The sequence below is a fragment of the Notamacropus eugenii genome, chromosome 1, assembly GCF_028372415.1.
Source record: "Notamacropus eugenii isolate mMacEug1 chromosome 1, mMacEug1.pri_v2, whole genome shotgun sequence".
Lineage (NCBI taxonomy): Eukaryota > Metazoa > Chordata > Mammalia > Diprotodontia > Macropodidae > Notamacropus > Notamacropus eugenii.
The window spans coordinates 719,430,105-719,451,395 of record NC_092872.1 but is presented as its reverse complement, the minus strand read 5'-3'; the positions used below and the strand labels follow the sequence as shown (position 1 = coordinate 719,451,395).

Sequence of the window (21,291 nt, the reverse complement as noted above, 5' to 3'; positions counted from 1 at the left end):
GCATTTTATTATTTTATATTAATAGGTTCAGTATCAGTTGATCATCACTTCAGTGTCTCCAGTTGAGCATCTTAGAGATTTATGTTATGCCTTGTCCTGCTTAACATTTTTATTAATGACTTTGACAAAGGCATAATTGATATGGCGACTAGATCTGCAAATGACACAAACCTGGGAGAAATAGCTAAAACAGTGGATCACAAAGACAGGATTCAAAAAGGACTCGTTGGGCTAGATCACTAGATTCAATTCAAATTTAATAGTGATAAATGTCTTACACTTGGATTCAAAACATCAATTGTACAAGGTAAGGGAAATATGGTTAGATGATAGTTCACCTGAAGAAAGATCTGGAAATTTTAAGGGACTGTCAGCTTAAAAGAGTAGTCACAAAGGAAAAAAAGCAAATTCAAACTTTGGCTGCATAAGGCAGATAACACGCTTGCTGTATTGTGCCCAGGTCAGAACACATCTAGAATACTATGTTCATTTTTTAGCACATTTTGGAAAAGACATTGATGAGTCAAACAGTAACTAGAGGAGGGAAATGATGGATGGCAAGGGTCTACAGTTTACTTCATATGAGGTTGAGTCCAAGAAACAGCATATTGAACCTGAAGGGCTGTTAACAGTAAAGAAGGATTCTACTTAGACTCTGTTTAATCTCAATAACTAAGACCAGTGGAAGTTTAAGTTTAATGTAAGAAAAAACTTCCTAATTATTGGTTTTCTCTAAAAGTGGAAGAAATTAATTTTGGGGGGGACCAATAAGTATATCTCCTCCAACATACACGCACACACACACACACACACACAGACCATTAGAGATACTTTAAAATAACTGGATAATTTGTTGTATGTAGTGAAGGGGATTCTTTTTCAGATAAAGTTGAATTAGATGGCTTCAGAAGCCCCTTCAAACTCTGAAACTAAAATTCTGGGAAATGTTTTGAAACTTTTCTATTAATTTATCTTGTTCAGTCAACTTCCAGGACAAAGTCTCTGATGAGTTTGAAATGCATTTCATTACATTTATGTATATTCTGATCAGTATGAATTACCACATGATGTTCTTAATTTCTTTCTCTTCTTGCTGAAGGCATTTCTGGATTTTTTTTAATTTCTCTACATTTGAGGATGTTTTTACTGTTAGTAAAGATTTGCCTCATCCTAAAGGTTTTCCTATATTCATTATATTCAAAGGTTTCTTTCCAGTACAAAGTGTTTTATGATCCTTAAGGTTTCTACTGTTTGAAAGTTTGTATACATTTATCAAAATGAAATTATTATAATCATTATGAAATCTCTGATGCATAATGAATTCAGTTTTTTCATGAAGCTTCTTACATATCCCTTAAAGTATTTCTTTACTGGATGATATTGTGTTTCCCAAGGTTTCCACACCATTTGAAAGCTTTCCCACATTCATTACAACAAAAGTTTTCTCTTAAGAATGTTTTCTTGTGTGGCTTAAGGTTTTCTTTCCAGCTGAAGGCTTTCCCACATTTATTACTCATAGGGATTCTGCTAGTGTGAATTTCATGTTTCTTAAAATTTGAGTTTCAAAAGATGTTTTCCCCAAATTCTTTATATCTAATGGATTTCCATGTACTCTTAATTTTTTCATATGTTGTCAAGTTTGACATACAATTAGTTTCTTCCATCTTCATTGCACTCAAAGATCTTCTCTTCAGTATAAATTTTCTTATGTGTATTAAGGTTTCCCTTATGCCTGAAGGCTTTCCCACATTCATTACATGAATATGGTTTCACCCCACTATGAATTCTCTTATGTGTATTAAGATTTCCCTTCCTACTAAATGCCTTCCCACATTCATTACATTTATAAGGTTTCTCTCCAGTATGAATTCTCTTATGCTGTGTAAGACCTGAGCTGAACCTGAAGCCTTTCCCACATTCATTACATTCAAAGGGTCTCTCTCCTGGATGAATTACCTTATGTGCTTTAAGTCGTGAATTAGTGCAGAAAGCTTTCCCACATTCATTACATTTATAGGGCTTCTCTCCAGTATGGATTCTTTGATGCTGAAACTGATAATTATTACTGCTGAAGGCTTTTCCACATTCATGACACTCCAAGGGTTTCTCACCTGTATGAATCATGTTATGTGTCTCAAGATGTCCCTTCTGCCTGAAGGCTTTTCCACACTCATTACACTTGTAAGGTTTCGCTCCAGTATGAATTCTTTGATGTTGCATAAGGGATGAACTCTGCCTGAAGCCTTTCCCACATTCATTACATTCAAATGGTTTTTCTCTGGTATGAATTATCTTATGTCTACTAAGGTGTCAATTGTGGCAGAAGGATTTTCCACATTCATTACATTTATAGGGAGTCTCTCCAGTATGAATTTTTCGATGTTGGCCCAGGTATTGTTTATTGCTGAAAGCCTTCCCACATATATAACATTCAAAGGGCTTCCTTCCAGTATGAATTATCTTATGTATTTTAAGGTGTCCCTGCTGGTTGAAGGCTTTGCCACATTCATTACATATGTAGGGTTTCTCCCCACCGTGAATTCTCTTATGTACATAAAGGTTTCCCTTACAGCTAAAGGCTTTCTCACATTCATTACATTTATAGGGTTTCTCTCCAGTATGAATTGTTTGATGTTCAATTAGGCATTGGTTACTGCAGAAAGCTTTTCCACATTCACTACATTCAAACGGTTTTTCTCCAGTATGAATTCTTTGATGTCGAGATAGGTTTTGATTATTGCTAAATACTTTTCCACATTCATGACACTCAAATGGTTTCTCTTTCACATAAATTCTCTGATGTACTATAAGGCATGAATTACTCCTCGATGCTATGCTATAATTCTCATGTTTAGGGTATTTTTCTTGAGTGCATATTCTGTGATAATGAGTTTGCTTTGAGTGATAAATGAAAGTCTTCTTGAATTTATTATATTTACAAAATTTCTCCTTTAAAGAGGTTTTTTTATTATTATGTTTAATTAGGTGTGAAAATTTCTTGAAGCTTTTTCCAAGTGTATCATAATTATGGAGACTTTTTCCAAAAGAAACTGTCTGTTGTGGAATAAGGATCAATCCCAGGGTACATTTTCTTCCAAATGTATTACATTCAGAAAAAAAATCTAGGGGGAGAAAAATACAGTAGTCAATATCAATTCAGTTCTGTTTGTGCTGAAAGGAAATGTCATTATACAAGATTCTAGAATCAGTCTATTTCATCAGTGATAATTACGATCACTGTGAGACAAGTAGAACAAACACTTATTTAAAAGGAACTGAAGCCCAAGATAAATAAGGAGACAGTAACATGGCATCAAGCACTCCAGAATTTCTTAAGTGTCCAAATTATAACAATAGAAAAACAAGTGAATTCTGGGAAATATAGAGTTCTAAACCTGAAGTCCCTAGCAAAATTAGGCTACCTATTTTCAAGCATAAAGTTTGAGAACATTTAGAGAAGTGTCAATCCTTAAAATTTATCATTGATTCAACAGGAATGTATCAGACAAACAAAGCTCCTTTTCTTTATTAATAAGCCATGTGAGAAATATAGATATGTACAGCAATCTATTTAAAAAAATATTTAAAGAAATCTTTCTCTATAAGATGAAGAAATGTGGTTGGTTTAGTAGTACAGCTTACCTGACTTGGAGCTAACTGAAAAACATTCCTGACAAAGTCCTGAATAAAGGATTTTGTCCATCTGGATTACATTCTAGCCTTAATAACTGATGTGGGAATCTGTTCAAAAATTGTATCAACAACTTAGATGAAAGCATAAAAGTATTCATCAATTCTAATGATGATCTAAAGAATACATGCGATACAAAGCAGTACTTTTTGTGACAGCAAAGAACAGAAAACAAAGTAAAAGTTCAACCATTGGGGAATTGCTAAACAAATTATGGCATATGAATACAATGGAATATTATATCTAATTGTCATGAGAGATGACTGAATATGATGAATATAGAAAAGAATGCTTAGTTCAATATGAACTGATGCAGAATGAAGTGAGCACAGAAAACAATATTCACAATGGCTACAATAATGCAAACACAACTACAAAAAGAAATCAAAAGTGAGTATTGCAAAATTATAAAGAACAAGCATGTCTCCAAAGAAGAGATATGAGAAGACAGCTTTACCCCTACACTTTGGCAGAAATGGGAGGTCTAGAAATGTGGTGGTATATTGTACATTTTTTCAAACTTCTTTAGTATTAATTTGTTTTTAGGAATTTTTTTTCTTTTTTCTTTGTCTTTGAAAGTATGCATTCTATTACATGACTCTCTGAAAGGAGGAGAGATACTAAGGAAATTTTTGGTAATGTTAAAAAAACAAAATATAGCAATAAAATTATTTTTTAAAAAGAATCAATAATATATTGGGGCCACTAAAATAATACAGTTATGTAATGGATAATAAAATTATACATTATAAATATAATATGATAAAATAATTTTAGGCTATGATAAAAGATGTATACTGTTGAGATCACAGAAAATAGCAATTTTAATTGAACTCTGCTCTAGCCAGACCATAATTAGAATTTTCCGTTTGGTTCTAGAAATGTGTGTGTACGTTTGTCTTTCCTTGCCAAAGAAGACCATGCCACCAGAGAAATAATGACATGACTTGCACTTGACTTTGTTTTGAGTGAGGGAGGGCTATGCAGGTCACCAACTTCACTTCTCCAGAGCCATCTGAATCCAGTGACCAGATATTCGTCAGGACGACTGAAGATGACCCAGGATGAGGTAATTGGGGTTGTTACTTGCCCAAGGTCACACAGCTAGTGAGTGTCAAGTGTCTGAGGTGAGATTTGAACTCAGGTCCTTCTGACTCTTGCACTGGCGTTCTATCCATTGCACTACTTAGCTGCCCCAAGTTCTAGAAATAATTAAATGGCAATATAGACAAACTGTGTATTCAGAGGCATGATAATGGCCATGAGCAAGAAGTTGTTAATCACCATTCAAAGGTAAATAAGTAACCTAGAGTCACCTCTTGAGGAAAGACAGGAAGATCAATATAAATAACTACAGATTATAGAATATATATGTGTATATATATATACATACATACATGCAAATTATAAATCAACACAAATAACTTCAGGCAATCCTGTCAAGGACAGGTGAAGAGGAAACCAGCCTAAGTAGCTAGGAGCTGGTCACAAGATTATCAAGAATGAAAGAGAAGGATCATCAAAGAAAATGGTCATGTCACTCCAGCAAGAGTGGAAGGTAATATGATTTACAGAGAGCCAAGCTTATCTTTCTGTCACAATCAATCATCAAGCATTAATTAGTCACCTACTATTGCTGCACCACACTAGACTTGGTCACTGATGTGTATGCTCAAAATGAAGGTTAGCTAAAAAAGAAAGTAAAGGAGCTCAAGAAACATTTGTCTCTTACTCAGGTTGAGGGACACTGAAGTGACTTTTTGAAAAAAAATGGGGGGGGAGTTTTTAATATAAAAACAAAAAAGAAAAAGTTATGGAGAAGTCCAGCAGAATCATGTCATGGCATTGTAGGGTAGAAGAACGTGGGCACAGAGGAGAAAAGGAAGAAGGACCACCCATTACTTATACTTGGGAAACTCCTAAGAAAGAACCGATCACTACCACCCAGTTCTGGCTAAGCCATATGGGGACAAATGACATTTACAGCAGGAAACTAGAAAGCATTATTAGAAATTATGAAGTCCAGAGCAAAGAACCAAAGACTTTATATGTACAGGTGGTGTTCTCATTAATGAAGCCAATAAAAGGCAAACAAAAATTGGGAAATTGAATATGTGGTTAAGAAGATGGTATCTGAGAAATGGTTTGTATCTCTGGACCAGATTAAAATAAAGTAATGATCAGATCTTGGCCAGGAACTATGTGTACTCAAGAAAGCATGCTAAGCATGATTATTCTGAAAACTTGGAAATCTAACTGAAATGACTGTACATTCAAAGGGGAAGGTGAATAAAACTGTTTATTTATATCTAAAAAGTTGGGTACCGCAGTTAGTACCAACAATACCAGAAACAGCTAAGGAGATCAAGAAAGAGATTATAAGCCTTTAGTAGGGATCAATCAATTGACAAAGGTTTATTAAGATCCACCAATGTACCTGAGACACAGCATTTTAAAAAATTACAAGTACAAGGTAATTTGAGAAGAGTAAAACCATTAATAACCACTAATTAATAAATTAATTAACTAATTAAGTCACACATTAATAAAAATCACAGAACTAAGATATCAGCTGAATGTTTAAGGAAGATGACGCTCAGAGGTAGGAATGAGTAGGTGGTACATTCAGAGAACAAATGATGAGCTTGTGCCATTTGGCTGGAATGAACAGTGTGTGAAAGGGCAGAGGGTGAACTAAAGTTGGGAAATAGGTCACAGCCAGATTGAGGGAAGACTAAATGCCAGATGAGGATCTTGTGTTTTATCCTGGAAGGAACAGGAAATGACTGAAGGCTTTTGAGCATGAAAATAACAACATCAGACTTGCCTTGGGAAATTTAGAAAGACTACTGTTACACCTGTTTGGAGGAAGGGAAGAAGAGTAATAACTTAAGGAAGATTTACTTATATTCTAAGCTAGGGTGGTGGCTGCATGAGTAAAGAAGGCGGATGGATTCATTCAACTATGCTTGTCAACTGAATGAATAGGGAACTGACAGGATTTAAAGGAGATAGAAGAGTCAAGGACAACTCTCAGATTACAAATTTGAATAAAGGGATTGTAATGAACACAACATAAACTGAGAACTTTGGAGAAAGGGCAACTTTTCAGGAAGTCACGATTTCTGCTTTGGATGTGCTGAGTCTGAAGTGTCATTGGGATATCCAGGTGAAAACATATATCTAAGCAGGAAGGTAGAGACTGAAGATAGGGAGAGATATTAGGAATAGATTCATAGATATGGGAGTCATCCTTATAGATCTGATAATTGAACCAATGAAAGTTGAAGAAATTGCCAATAAGAAGTGAAAAGAGAAGGGATAATTAAAGCCAGAAGATTGGATGAAGTATTTGAAGAAAAGAGAAAAGGAGAAAAATGAAGGCAGAGTCTTGAAAGGATACCTAAAGTTGGAAAGAAATGGTTTGGGAAATAGAGGACACTAAAGAGATAGAAGTGAAATAAAGGGGTAGGAAAATCAAGACAGTCAAGTGTTAAGGAAGAAAATCACAAAGTTTCACAGAACCTCAGGGGTTTGAGAAAACTTCTAGCAGCCTGATTCTCATATGAATAAGGATTTCCTCTAAAACACAGCTGACAAGTAGTTACAGAGCCTTCACTTAGAAACCTGGAGAACCCACTACCTCCTGAGATAGCCCATCACTTTTAGACAACTCTGATTCTTGGGAAACTTTTCTTTGCATCAAACCAAAACTTTGTACATCTATACGTGACTAGGATTCCCTGTACAACAAGCCTTCATTACCTACTGAAATTCTATATGTTCATTTCATTTTAACTAGTAACCACAGATATTTTTCTCCTGTTTAGGTTGAAGAGGGAGGGGAAAGAAGTCAGTAGAAAATATCTGCTGTCTATGGTTAATGAGTGGTCATCTAGGTGGATGCTTAAAGGTTTCCACTGAGGGAGAACCACTGCCCATTCCTCTTGCAGATAGCTTGAAATGCCAGAAAGTTTTCCCTTACGCTAAGCCTAATGTCACCTTTCCACAACTTCTACTCATTGTTCCTAGTTCTTCCCTTTGGATAAAGCAGAATCAATTTTGACTCTCTTCCATACTATGGTCCTTCAAATATTTGGAGACAGTTACCATGTCCCTTCCAGTCTTCCTGTTACCAGTCTAAACAACCCAGGTTATTCAACCAATCTAAGGAAGATATATATAGTCTCCAATATTTTGAAAATCCTGATCACTCTCCTGACAATGCTCCAATTTCAGCAACATATCCCAAGAGCATTCGAGTCAAAATCCTGAGTGTACAGGTCAAAGAATAAACACTGCAAAAAGCACCCCACCCCCCCCCAAAAAAAGAATTCAAGTACTGAAGAGCCATAGACAGAATCATCCATGATAAAGAAGAAGAGAGCTTGAAATGCTCTCCCTCCTCATCTCTACCTCTTAACTCTCCTGGCTTCCTTCAAGTTCCAACTAAAATCCCATCTTCAGTAGGAAGCCTTTCCAAATATTTCTTAATTCTACTGCCTTTCTTTCACTGATTATTTCCTATTTGTTCTGTAATAGTTTGCTTATATATAATTCATATATATAATATATATAATGTTGTCTCCCTCATTATATTGCAAGCTTCTCTAGAGCAGTGACTGTTTTTTGCCTCTCTTTACATCCCTAGCTTTTAGAACAGTGCACGGCACATAGTGAGCACTGAATAAATGCTTATTAACTGGCTAAATGAATACAATATTCCAGAAGACAAACCAAAATTAGGCTTGGAACCAAGAATAACTCACCCAGAAAAACTAAAAATAATCTTATGGGGAGGAAAATGGAGTTTTACTGAAAAAGAGGACTTCTAAGCATTTCTAAGAAAAAGATCAGAGCATCAGAGAAACTTTGAAGTTCAAACACAGGACTGAAGAGAAACATAAGAAGGTAAACTTGAATGAATAATAATAAGGACTAAACAAGGGTAAACTGCTTACATTCTACTACAGGAAGATGATACATATGTCTCCTTTGAACCCTAACATCATCAGGGTCATACAAGAAGTCTAATTAGATAGAAGGTCTGCGAGTAGCTCTGTTACATTTTGATGATCAAGAAAGGCGGGAAAGAGGAATATACTCACTGAGGGCTGAGAGAGGGAAAAAAAGATTAGGGAAAATGATCTTCTAATAAGGGTATTCAAGTAATCATCTATATCAACAAAGAGGAAGGGGCATGTGGGGTATTCCCATCCAAACTGTTTAAAAGAGAGAAGAATATATACACAGAGTTGAGTAAAGAAATACATTTTACTCAACAGGGGAAGAGAAGGGAAAGGGGAGAAGAGGGAATTAAAGGGAGGGCAAATTAAGAAAAGGATTAGTCCTAAGTAAAAGGACATACAAAAGTACTTATAGCTCTTTTTGAGGAGGCAAAGAATGGAAATTTGAGAGTGTGCTCAGAAATTGTGGAATGGTTGAACAAGTTATGATCTACGGAAGTGATGGAATATTATTACATCATAAGAAATTATGAAAAGGATTGTTCCAAAGAAACCTGGGAAGACTTATTTGAAGCGATGCAAAGTGAAGTGAACAGAACCAGTAGAATAATTTATACAATGACAATAATATTGTCAAGACAAACAACAAAGACTTAGGAACTCTGATCAGCACAATGACTAACCACAATTCTAGAAGACTAATGATGAAACATGCTGACCACTTCTTGAGAGAGAAGTAAAAGACTCTAAGACTAAAATAAGACATAGATGTGTGTGTTACCTCTCAACTGGAGAGTGGGGAGAGGGCAGATTTTTGCCAGTTGAAACAGTTACATTTTATTTAAAAAAAAGATCATTGCATCCTTAGTGATCAGCTGAGATATTGCATGCAATCATATCCACCTGCTTGGGTTTGGAGGGTGTTGTTTTTTTTTTTCCCCACTCATCTAGGGAAGGGTTTCTTGGGACTTCTCCATCTGGAAGCCCTGGTGTTTCTCTTCTCTCCAACTGAGAGATCACATCTGATTTGGAATCTGGAAGACCTAAACATGAGGAAAGAGCTGGAAAAGTGTTGAGGACAGAAAAATGACTCAGAATTCAACCTTAACTTCTTTTTCTTTGAAGAACAGAGGGCACTCTAGGAAAAACCTCTCAAGGACACTCTTCATAGTACTCCAATTAAGGAAGGGGAATGGATGAAACAGTTTTATTTAGATCCAAAGGAAATACATCATTCTTGAGACTCTCCCCATGAAAAACACGGAAGCTTTTCAGGTCTTTCCTCATGAAGCTATAATGAGACTCCAGCAGAGAGTCTTTGAGCTGGATGAACAGCCACTAGATAAATCAAAGCCTCAGAAACAACACAGTAAAACTGGCTTAAAATTTTTCAATCTTTTCATAATGCACACATTCATGAGAACATCCCTGCACACCAAGTCAAAACTCAGCAAAGCATTTCAGGCTTTCCTTTAGGAAATGAGAATGCAAAAGTATCCCAATGGCCAGATGATTCAGGAAAAAGAAGCCTTCTTTACCTAGGGAGACAAAGTTCTCATAGTTTTCCAGCGTCACATCCCTGAATAAGTCCTTCTGAGCAGGCTCCAACAGTCTCCATTCCTCCCAGGTGAAGTCCACAGCCACATCTTGGAATGTCAGCAATTTCTGAAAGATCAAAAAAGTTCTTGTTCACCCAGGTACCACTGGTCACATGAAACATGAGGGAGACATGAATTGGCAAAAGAGAAAGAGAGAAGTTCTCATAACATTAAAGGTTTAGTATTTCACATAAGTAGTTCTTCAGGATCTACTTGCTATCTCCCTGACCTCATACTATTGCACTCGGTGCATCACAAATAATTGTATTTAGTTGCTCAAAGTAAAGCTAACAAATAATTTCCCACACTGAATCCTGAATAAAAAATGTAATTTACTCTTCAAAGTTATACTACTTTCCCAACTAGCAAAGAATTACTCTAGAAAACCAGAAAAAATACATCTGAAGGAACCAAAGGGTCAAGAATCTTAAAAGAAATAATGAAAAAAGGTGAGAAGGATGGGGATCTGGCAGTATCATAAAAGCTATTTGGTATTAGTTAACACAAGAATGACACTGAGACTTTTTTTTGAAAATATTCAAGACACAAGGGATGACTCAGAAGGAATTATAGACAATTAAGGATGTATTGAAATTACTGTGTTAAATTTAATAAATAGTTGTAAAGAAGTTTTACATAATAAAAATTCTTATTTTCTCATACAATTGTCTTTTTCTATTCTCTGAATGCGGAAATGTTCATGTTTTGTGCTTTTTGTCAATTTTATAATAATTGAAAGGAAAATAATTTGAAAGGAAAAAACTAACCCAAAAATAATCAAACTACTTCTTCATTAACTATATCACACCCATCACTCTCTAGTCTTGTCCTTGTTCTCATCTCCTTTCTATGTCTTTATTTAGGACTGAAGCTGGTCAGTATTCTTCCCTGTATACTTCAATTGGTATCTTCAAACAATTTTCAGTTTTCCTCTTTTTTTTGTGACTACAAGATTTTCATTGTTGAAAGCTTCCCATCCTTCCAGGAAAAACTCTCCCCTAAATTTTAATTCATGGGCTTTTAACTATATTTTCTTTGAACTTTTGAAAACTATTCTACAAAAATCTTAGGTACATGTCAGCCTGTTTCCTACTTTCCTCTCCATCTTTATAATAAATTCCATAATAGAGCAGTCAATTTCCTCCAGAGTTCTTATCATTCCCACTCTAGCAACCATTAATTCTCCTTCAGTGACAAACAGGTCCATAACAGAATTTTTGGATTCCATCATCTTATGAAGGATTAAATTGTCAGGAAATTATTGACTACTCTGTTTTTGGCTCAAAGAGCAGAGGAACAGATAGTTCAAGTCCTTTATCATCCCATCTTGCCTTGCTTCTGTGTCAGGCTTTTGATCTCTTTTTCCAAATCCTCATCAAGTTCTTTTCTCTATCTAGATCAGCAGTTCTTAAATTGGGTTCCGCAGACCCTAAAAAAGGTCCATGGATAGATTTCAGGGGTTCTGTAAACTTGGATCTATTAATATTTTGACAATTCTATTTCAATATAGCTGGTTTCTTTTGAAATCCTTTTGAAACAGTTAAGAATCTTTATTTGAAATGATATGTGACACCTACTAATGACAATATCTCATTTCTTCCTTTCTACTTTGAGGTTTACACAAATGTTCTCCGCCATGCTTATGGTTCCTGTATTTCTTGATTTTATATCTCTTTTAATATATGATGCTAGACTTCCCCCACCTCACTCCTACCATTCTAAAGCTTCCTGTTATTTCTGAATAAGGAAAACCTTTCCATAGCCATATTCTAGTCATAGAACTCATCCCACCAAGACTTAGTGATATCAATGAGGTTCTGTTTTAAATTTGATCTCTTAATTGTTTAAAATTGTTATATTAGTGCTATATTTAGAAATTTCAAGCACAACTTTGGAAAGGGTTACAAAACTGTGTTGATTATACCTGGAAATAATACATAATAGGATGCCTATGTAATATTAAGGGGCTGGATCCTCTTGGACCTGAGTCCTATAAAATGATGCATAATAAAAGTTATTACATGGTCAGCAGATTTGCTTGGGGAACAAAACTGCCTCTTGCTAATGACTGTGCAAGTATTTAAATGTGTACGCTCTGGCATATAAAAAATTTAATGGTTTTGGTAAGAAGTGAAAAGAAAAAGAATGATACAGTGATGTCCAGAGCACTGAAAGAAAATCATAACATATATAAATCAGAAGCTAAAAAAAATGTAAGTGGAATTAAGTGATTTTGATCCCAAACTAGTGGCTTTCAAAAGCAGAAAGAACAAATATGACTTATTTTCTCTAATGTGATTAGGAAGCTGAAACATTTTTATGAACTTTAAGATGAAAAACACAATTTAAATCATTAATTTTAAATTAAGAAATAAAATAAAATGAGAAACTTCTGTGTGTGTATACACAGATACACATTTTTATCTGATGGATATTTGGAAGCACTCTGAATATGGTAATTATAAAACTGAGCTTAAACTTTAAAACTTTAGATTATCTAAGTAAAAACACTACATGGATTTTCTAAAATGAATATATATATATATATATATATATATATACATACATATACATGCATATATTATGTATGTACGTATATGTATCAGTTTGTCTCCACTAAACATCAAAAGGTGTCTGTGTCCTGTTCTTCTCTTCCCATCAGATAGGAAAATAAGTCTTTACAGACATTTATTAAAGAGTTTGTTTGATACTTCAAGCCTTTTAACTCTTTTAACTGTCCATTCTTTTGAGCAGGCAGTGTTACTTTAACAACCCAAAGCATTTAGCCTTCAAAATAATCCAGTTTGCAAGAACTGGACATTTATAAAATGTCATCAAAATGTGATACAAATTGTCTATAGTGTATTTAAGTAATAAATGGAGGGTTGTCCAATGGAAATCTGAACCCATCCTGTAAACAAATCCTAAAACATGCTGATCTTGATGTAAACTAAAAATAATTTGAAAGCACTGGAACTTACACTGTGAGTAGGAATCTCTGGGGACTATAAATCTAACCTGACTTACTAGTTATCTTCCGACTCTGAACCTGTCAAAAGTGTTTAGACAAATATGCAAAAATCAGACATTCTAAAAAGATTTCTGATGTTTACCTTGGATCTTAGTGAAGAGAATCTTGCCACTACATACAAAGATTAGTCTGTAAGTTTTAGACCCAGATCCGAAAGAACCTTAATTTTATCACAGCAATGTTCCTTCTCCACCTTTTATAGGAAATGCCTCTGATCATACAAGGATGGGAAGTTCAATACACTCTATATTCCTGCATCCACAATGATGAGATTTAAGAGTAGACAAACTTTCATTGCAATTCAAGGACTTAAAAAAATTCCCCAATGGTCTTCGAAGGCAAAATGCCTCCCACATCCAGAGAAAGAACTATGAAATTAAATCAAAGAATGTAGCAGATCATCTGTGTGTGTGTGTGTGTGTGTGTGTGTGTGTGTGTATTGTGTCTTGGTTTGTTAGATGATTTCTTCCACTCATTTTAATTCTTCAACACAGCATAACTATAGTGAAAATGTATTGAACAGGAATGATGTGTAGAACCTATACACAATTGTATGCTGTCTCGGGGAGTGAGGGAGGAGGGAGGGGGAGGGAGGGAAAAATAGTCATCTAAGTTATATGGTAGTGATTGTAGAACACTGAAAATATAAAATTAATTAAAAAAAAAAAGAGTACACAAACTTTCTTATAGAGATATGTAGAGATCGGCAGGCATCCTGGTCAGCTCCCCTCCACCCCAGATGAACTCACCAGTTAGGGGTGGCTCTTCCTGGGCCACAGACTGCCCCTTTCCTTTATTTCCCTTCCTAAGGGTCAGGTTCCTCTAAACCCCTCATGAGGCTGTTGCTTTTCTCTAAGGTCAGGCTTCAGAAACAGAGAAATATCTTTGGAGACTAGCAGACTATATTTTATACCCTGAGCATCCACAACGAATGACTCTACCCAATGCCTTATTCCCATCCCTTGCTGTCATGCATAAGGTATAACACATATGAGCAAAGGGGGTCAAAGGGTGGGGTGCTGGGAGAGGGAACATAGAGAAAAAAATTTAACTTGTCCCAACAGCCTTTTGAAAGCAGTCCTACTTACAGCCAAGGGGTGCTGGGAACCCCAAGATGCAAGAGTAAAGGATGGGGGTCTGCCTTGAAAGAATTCAACCAATCAAGCCTTCTTTTAGTCAGAGACAGGGTTTATTGTGTCACCAATAGAAGGGCCAGACTTTAAGAATCTGCACATTAGATAAGGATAAAATTGGTACTTTTATACAGAAAGACAGTGGGAAGATCTGGACAGGATTAAAGAATGGCCAGTAGCCTGGGGTAGGGCCAGATGCAGACAATGAAAGGAGCTGAGTGGAGGGAGAGCCCCAGTAAAAGGACAGTTAAAAGGATTTTGGACTGGGATGGGCCGGGTGCCTCAGCGGCTCTGAGGTCCAGGTCCCAAAGATATGGTCTTTTCCTTTTAGGGGTCCAGTGCAAAGCTCATCCCTATCACTATTTGTCAGACCCATAGTGTGAGAATGCCTGTAAGAGTAAAAAGGATAACTCCATCCCACTGTGGGAAGCTTTATAAATTTATTTATAAACAATTTATAAATAATAAATTTATATCTGCATTAATTCACTTATAGCTGTTTGTCTGTATGTATTTAGGGAGCTTAGAAGCCCATTCCTATAAAAGCAGATACAATCAAAGTCATTAAGGGACACTTGAAAGGATTCATTCTTTAATTTGGTATCCTTTTGTCCAAACAGTGTGACAAGTGTACCCACTTTACAGGACAAATTGTACAAGAAACATCTGAGGCACTGTAACTCCAAGATCTTGAGAGTTCATATTACCTTGAGTTCAGGGGAGTAGCCAAAGGACAAAGTATAATTTAAATACAATAGACAATTAGTTCTGAGATCAAAGTTAAATGCTCAAATGTTTTACCCAAGGGCTTCATGGGTACAGCATCTGCCTTGAGAAAGAGAAATGAACACATTCCATATAAAATGTTAATGGTCTGCCAATTCCCTGACCTAAAACTGAAAATGATGTGGTCTTGAATTCTTTTAAGGCTCTAATGAAATGCACCAGTGCCTTCCACACTCAGGTTCAAATGGCTCTGCCCAAAGAACCACAGCCAGCAAGCCAATCTATATTCATAAAGTGCTTACTGGCTGGCACTTTATTAAGCACCAGGGGTACAAAGAAAGGCAAAAACTGTCCCTGTTTTCAACGATCCCACATTCTAATGAAGGAGACACCATGTAAATAAATACATACATCGTAAGATATATTCAGAGCAGAAAATTGGGAACCTTACAAGGGAAGGCTCTGTTTGAGCTGAACCTTGAAAGAAACCAGAGATTTGAAGATGTAATGCATTCCAGGTAAGACAGGAGATTTATTGCATTTCCTATACAAGGAATAGTAAGTAGACCTGTAAAGTTGCATCATAGAGTACATGAGAGTGTAGGGGGTGAAAAAGTAGTAAAAGACTAGAGAGGAAAGAAGGAACCATATTGAGAAGAGCTTTAAATTACACACAAAGGGACTTTACTTTTGATCGTAGAGGTTCATAGGAGTCTATTGAGGTGGCTGGGGAGAGACATGGAATAAGGCAATTTGGGGTGAGTGAGGAGAAAAAAATGTTTGATAATTGAAAAAATAAAATTTAATTAAACAAAGATTAACAATGATGAAAGATGAACTCCTGAAGTAGGTAGTGGCTGTATGAATGGAGAAGAGACTTTGCAATGAGAGATGCTAGGAGGAGAGAAATGAAAAGATCTGGAAATAGACTGGAGCTTGAGTGAGACAGGTCCCCTCTCTATCACAGATACATAGCGCATCACATTAGAGGGCTGAACCACGGAGTTCTAAAATACCTTCTGACTCCAAACATCTGTGAATTCTAGGAACATTACAACACCCACAAAACAAACCAGGAGCTTCCAAGAAAGAATAACTGGTATTCAGATTCCTGAATTACATTTAGTGGAGCAGAGAAGATGGAGGAACGAAGGAAGAAATATATCCACACTTTTAGGAACAAAATGGAATCTCAGGAGAGTGACAAAATAATAACTTACCTGGGACCCAGCTCTGATGACCCTAGAAGTCATTACCTCCTCCACCTCCTTCACCTGTCACATTCTTAGGGAAAGCCAGAGTCTTGAGAAGCTAAAATGGGGGGAAGAGAAAGAAGTGAAATAGGAGACTAACACTGCCCAGCAACTCCTATACTCCCAAAGACAGGGCAACAAATCTGGCTATGAGTTCCTTGGTTCTTTACAAAGGAAGAAGTCAAATCAATCCAAGAACACACCCACCTTTCTGTAAAATCAGAAGGAAGGACTATGAATATTAGTACCAGAGACTGAAATTCTTTCCCTCTGCCCCTAGGAAGTTCTAAAGGTCACATTTTAAAAATAAAAAAAAGAAAAAGAAATTAGGAACTATAGATTGAATTCACACAATTTCCTACTATGTGCTGAACTCAATCTTTCCTTTGCTGAATTAAGAGAAACATTTCCATTCTTCTCCTTGACAGGCTATGTGAGGAATCAATTTACTGAAATATCTGCAGAAAGCATTGTGACTGGAAATGGCTAATAGGAAGAGAAAGTTCAGAGAAGTACAAAAAAGTACCTTACTTTCCTTTGATAAGGGGCAGGAGGATTGTGCCCAAGGTACTGAAAGAATATGCAGTTACGATTACTGAGTTACTGCACGTGGTCTTTAAAAAACTGAAAAACCACTGAAGAAAATATGATTTCCAAAATATACAGAAAGTTGACATAACTACATAAAACCAAGTCATTGTGCAATGGATAACTAACCAAAAGATACCATCAGTTTTCAAAATAATTGTAAACTAAAAATGACCACATGAATACATGATCCAAATAACTAATAGTAAAAATACAAATGGAAAAATTTGTTTCAACACCTCATACCAAAAAAATTAGCAAAGACGTCAAACAATGGAAATAGTTGAAGTTGGAAGAGCTGGGAGAGACATGTCACCAATGCCCAGCTGGTGGCGCTGTGATATGACCTAATCATTCTGGATTTCAATTTCAAATTTTACAAGAAAAGTAACTCAAATCTCCACATCCTCTGGCCCAGCAATCCCATTAGGGGACATATACCCCAGTATATGAGACGGAAGCTAATAACAGAAATGAAATTCCAATATATCAAAAATGTTAATAGCAGAACTTTATGTAATAGCAAAGAACTAGTAAAACAATGGATAAAAAAACCCCAAAAAACTATGCTCTACAAATGTAATAAAATGCTATTATGCAATAAGAAATGACAAAGAGAGAACCTTGGAGAAACATAGGAAGATTTGCATAAAGACAAGCAGAGTGAAATAAAATGAGACTAAAAAAATTTGTGCGAGAAACTATAAAATACACAACTACAAACATAAATGATCACAAAGAGAAAGTGAAACTCTAAATAATGGGAAAAGTAAAGCAGGTCCCTCATAAGACATAATAAAAGTCTATCTGATCCCTCACAGAAAAGGTGAAGATGCCAAGAGAGACTATTCTACTTTGTTAGACATGTTCTATATAAAATACATTTTTCCTTAATATTTTTTCTCATGAAGGAGTTTCAATCTGGAAAACAAATCTGTAATATAAAGAGAGCAATCAGTAGGACATATTTTAAAAGATTTATAGAGAATGGAAAGGTGCCATGGAACTGGAAAAGCACAATTGTTTTCCCAATTTTCAAAGAAGGGAAAACATGGAGTCTGTAAACTAAATGTCAAATTCTAGAATCTGCTCTTACAGGGATGATCAGTGAATATCTAGAAAAGAAAGCTGCAATCACAAATAGCCAGTATGACTTCATCACAAGTTTTCATTGATATTTATAAATAAGTTTTTATTGATATCTTGTTTCTTATATCACCACAGTTATCTGAAGTATCCCCCTTCCACTCCCCCTCCCAGAGACCCATCCTATATGGCAAAAAGTATTTTTCAGAGAGAAACTATCAGAGCTAGGAAGAGATTCTGAGAGTTTGCAAAAGAAGGGATCAAAGCATGCATGGTTGTTCCAGCACACCTCTGAGAAGCAAAGGTAGAAAGACTGAGTTATGGTAGAGAAGAGAGAAGGTCATGAGCTCTAGACTCTACAAGCATCTCATAGCAGGGATGCCTTGGGCCAGGGATATCCCAAGAAAAGGGTAGCTCTTTCCCCAACTTCCCCTCCCAGGCTATCTATACATTTCAATTATAATCTGTTATTTTGTTTCATTACTCAAATGTTTCCAATAAACTGAATTTTTCCTACACCACAAAGAAGTCAAAGGTTAACTAGAGATAGATATAAATGCAGTTATTCAGAGAAGAGAATTTCTGCCTAAATGTCAGGAATTTTCCTAACTGGGGGCTTAGAGTAATTGAGGACTGAATTCATAATTTTTCTGACTAAAACTTATAAAGCAGAAAGTCGAGGTGGGGGGACCATGCAGAACTTAGGAGTTATTAATTGCTTCTCTCCAGGCTTAAAATGAGTTAATTATTGTCATATAGTGTTACATTTGCACCCCAAGTGCCTCTCACATAGTAAAACACCCACTATATTTTTCTTAAGTGAATTAAAGGAATTAATGAATGTTGGAAGAGCTGTGAGAATGTAGGCACACCGTAATACTACTGGTGACATTATGAATTAGTCTAACCTTTCTAGAAAATAATTTGGAATTAGTTATTCATATCCCTTAGTCCAGAAATTCCAATACTAGACAGATACTCCAAGGCAGTTAAAGACAGAAAGAAATTTCAAATGCCTACCAAAATTTTCGGAGCAGCATACCTTGTGGCAATAAGAAATTGGAAACAAAGTTGATGTTCATCTATTGGGAATGGCTAATCAATCACGCAGAGAAATACGGGGAATCCTAGTGAGTCACAAGAAATGGCAAGCATACAAACCTCAGAGAAATGTTGTAAATAAACAGATTCAAGTTTCGAGCACAGGGATGGAGAAGCTGGGCCTTTGTCCTAGGGGAAGGTCTATTCAAGAGAGACCATCTATAATGGTACTAAGGACCATTACCTTAGACTACCAGCTAAAAATCAAGTGTGACTGCTCCATGCCAATGGACTAGAACATATTCTTCCAGTAACCGTACTGCAACATCAGGATTCCTGATTGGGGGGCTGCAGGGTACAGCAGTAATTTCTCCCCAAGGCTTCCTTTACACAGGGCTCAGATCAGAACTTTCCGGACAATTCTGTTTTTTCTATCAGTTGCTCTGCTTTGTTTCTGCCACACCAAACATCATACCTTCTCCCCTCGACCTCTCCAGCTTCCTTCTGCGTGTTTTCTTCCCCCATTCAATTGTAAGCTCCTTGAGGGATGATCTCTCTATTTCTTATTTGCATCCCCAGTCCTTAGTACAGTTCCCAGTACATAGCAGTGCTTATGGAATGCTTGTTGAATTGAATTGAATACAGGAACTTCTTGTTTTAATAATCTTTGCCATTGTTTGCATCTTTGAATTTTGAGCTCAAAAAGAGGCCTTCAACCTATATATTACTGATTTGCTATGATTTGACACCACAAATACCTTCACCTTCTTTTCCCTTTCTATTTAATCACCACTCCACTCAAGTTGTCACTGTAAGACCCGATTTTTAGTTAGAGGTAATGGCTTAGAATTCTTATAGGCCCTTTGGAAAGGTATTTAAGCCTTCAGACTTCTTAGTAGGAATTCTTGCCTGACAAGTGGGAATCCATGCCAGTCAACAACCCTCCTAGCAAGTGATGATAAATTAATAAATCTGATCTCCTGAAACACAGCATGAAGTGACTCAGTCTATTTGATTCAACAGTGGGAACACTTATGAACTGATACATATACAAGAAAAGAGAAAGACAATGTGCACAATGACATCATTAATGTAAATGAAACTCACATTAAAAGGCAGCTGATCTCAGCCTCAATAGGAGGACCAATCATGGGTCCTCGGAGAGAGAGAAAGAAACAGACACTGTCTAAGAACAAAAGGGAGAGAAAGGGAGTCAGAATGTTGCCTGGGCTATATGCCAGAGCCACTGCGTTGTTCTTTTGTACAGGAGAGGATTTTTGGTGGAGTCAGGAAGGCAGGGTACAAAGAACTAAAGGCATTAACAATGCTCTAATAAACTGGTTATACCAGAGAAGCTTCATTTCCTTTCTGGACAAGGTTACTAGACTATCAAGGTAAGGAAACGACATAGATAAGTTTGTTTTATGCTACCCTTGTACACAAAATGAAGAAATATGGATGAATCAACATGACAGTTGGGTAGATGTGAAACTGGTCAAACCTAAAGCTAGACATTAAATCAATTTGCAGGGTAACTTAGGTGGTGCAGTAGATAGAGTGCCAGGTCTGGAGTCAGGAAGACCTGAATTCAAATCCAGCCTCAGGAATTTACTAGCTCTGTGATCCTGGGCAAGTCACTTAATCCTGTTTGTCTCAGTCTCCTCAATCTCTAAAATGAGCGGGAGATGGAAATGGCAAACCACTCCTGTATCTTTGCCAAGAAAACCCCAAATGGGGTCACAAAGAGTTGGATACAACTGAAAATGACTCAACAACAATGAAGACAAGTCAATTTGGAAGGTTTCCATTTGAGTGTGCCTATGATCTCATTAGTATCCACATATTATTATTTTGTCAAAGATAAAGCTGGAAGAAGGAGTCTAGATATAAAAATGACTTCAACAGACTTGAATACAGGACTGAATCTGATACCATTTAATGGGAGTAAATGTAAAGTTTCACATGGGTTCAAAGAATCAGTTTCAGAAGGGATAAAGGAGTAAAGGGTAAAGAATATAAAACTAGATAAATAGCAAGTCAGATGGTAAAGGTCAGTCGGTCCATAAAGATGTATGAAGTGCCTACCATGTGCCAGGCATTGTGCTAAGTGCTGGGAATATGAGTCCCTGCCCTCAAGGAGTTTACAATGGGGAAACAACACTTAAAAAAAAAAACTT

General features: G+C 36.2%; 1 protein-coding gene across 1 annotated transcript in view; it reads right to left on the bottom strand.

Moving 5' to 3' along the window:
* Nucleotides 1–240: 240 nt before the first annotated feature.
* Nucleotides 241–21,291, bottom strand: part of LOC140520098 (uncharacterized) — a 50,545-nt gene continuing 29,494 nt past the window's right edge. The window contains 2 exon segments of the mRNA XM_072633760.1: nucleotides 241–3,122; nucleotides 10,197–10,323. Coding sequence (XP_072489861.1) covers nucleotides 1,651–3,122; nucleotides 10,197–10,323 — 1,599 coding nt within the window. The 3' untranslated portion in view covers nucleotides 241–1,650.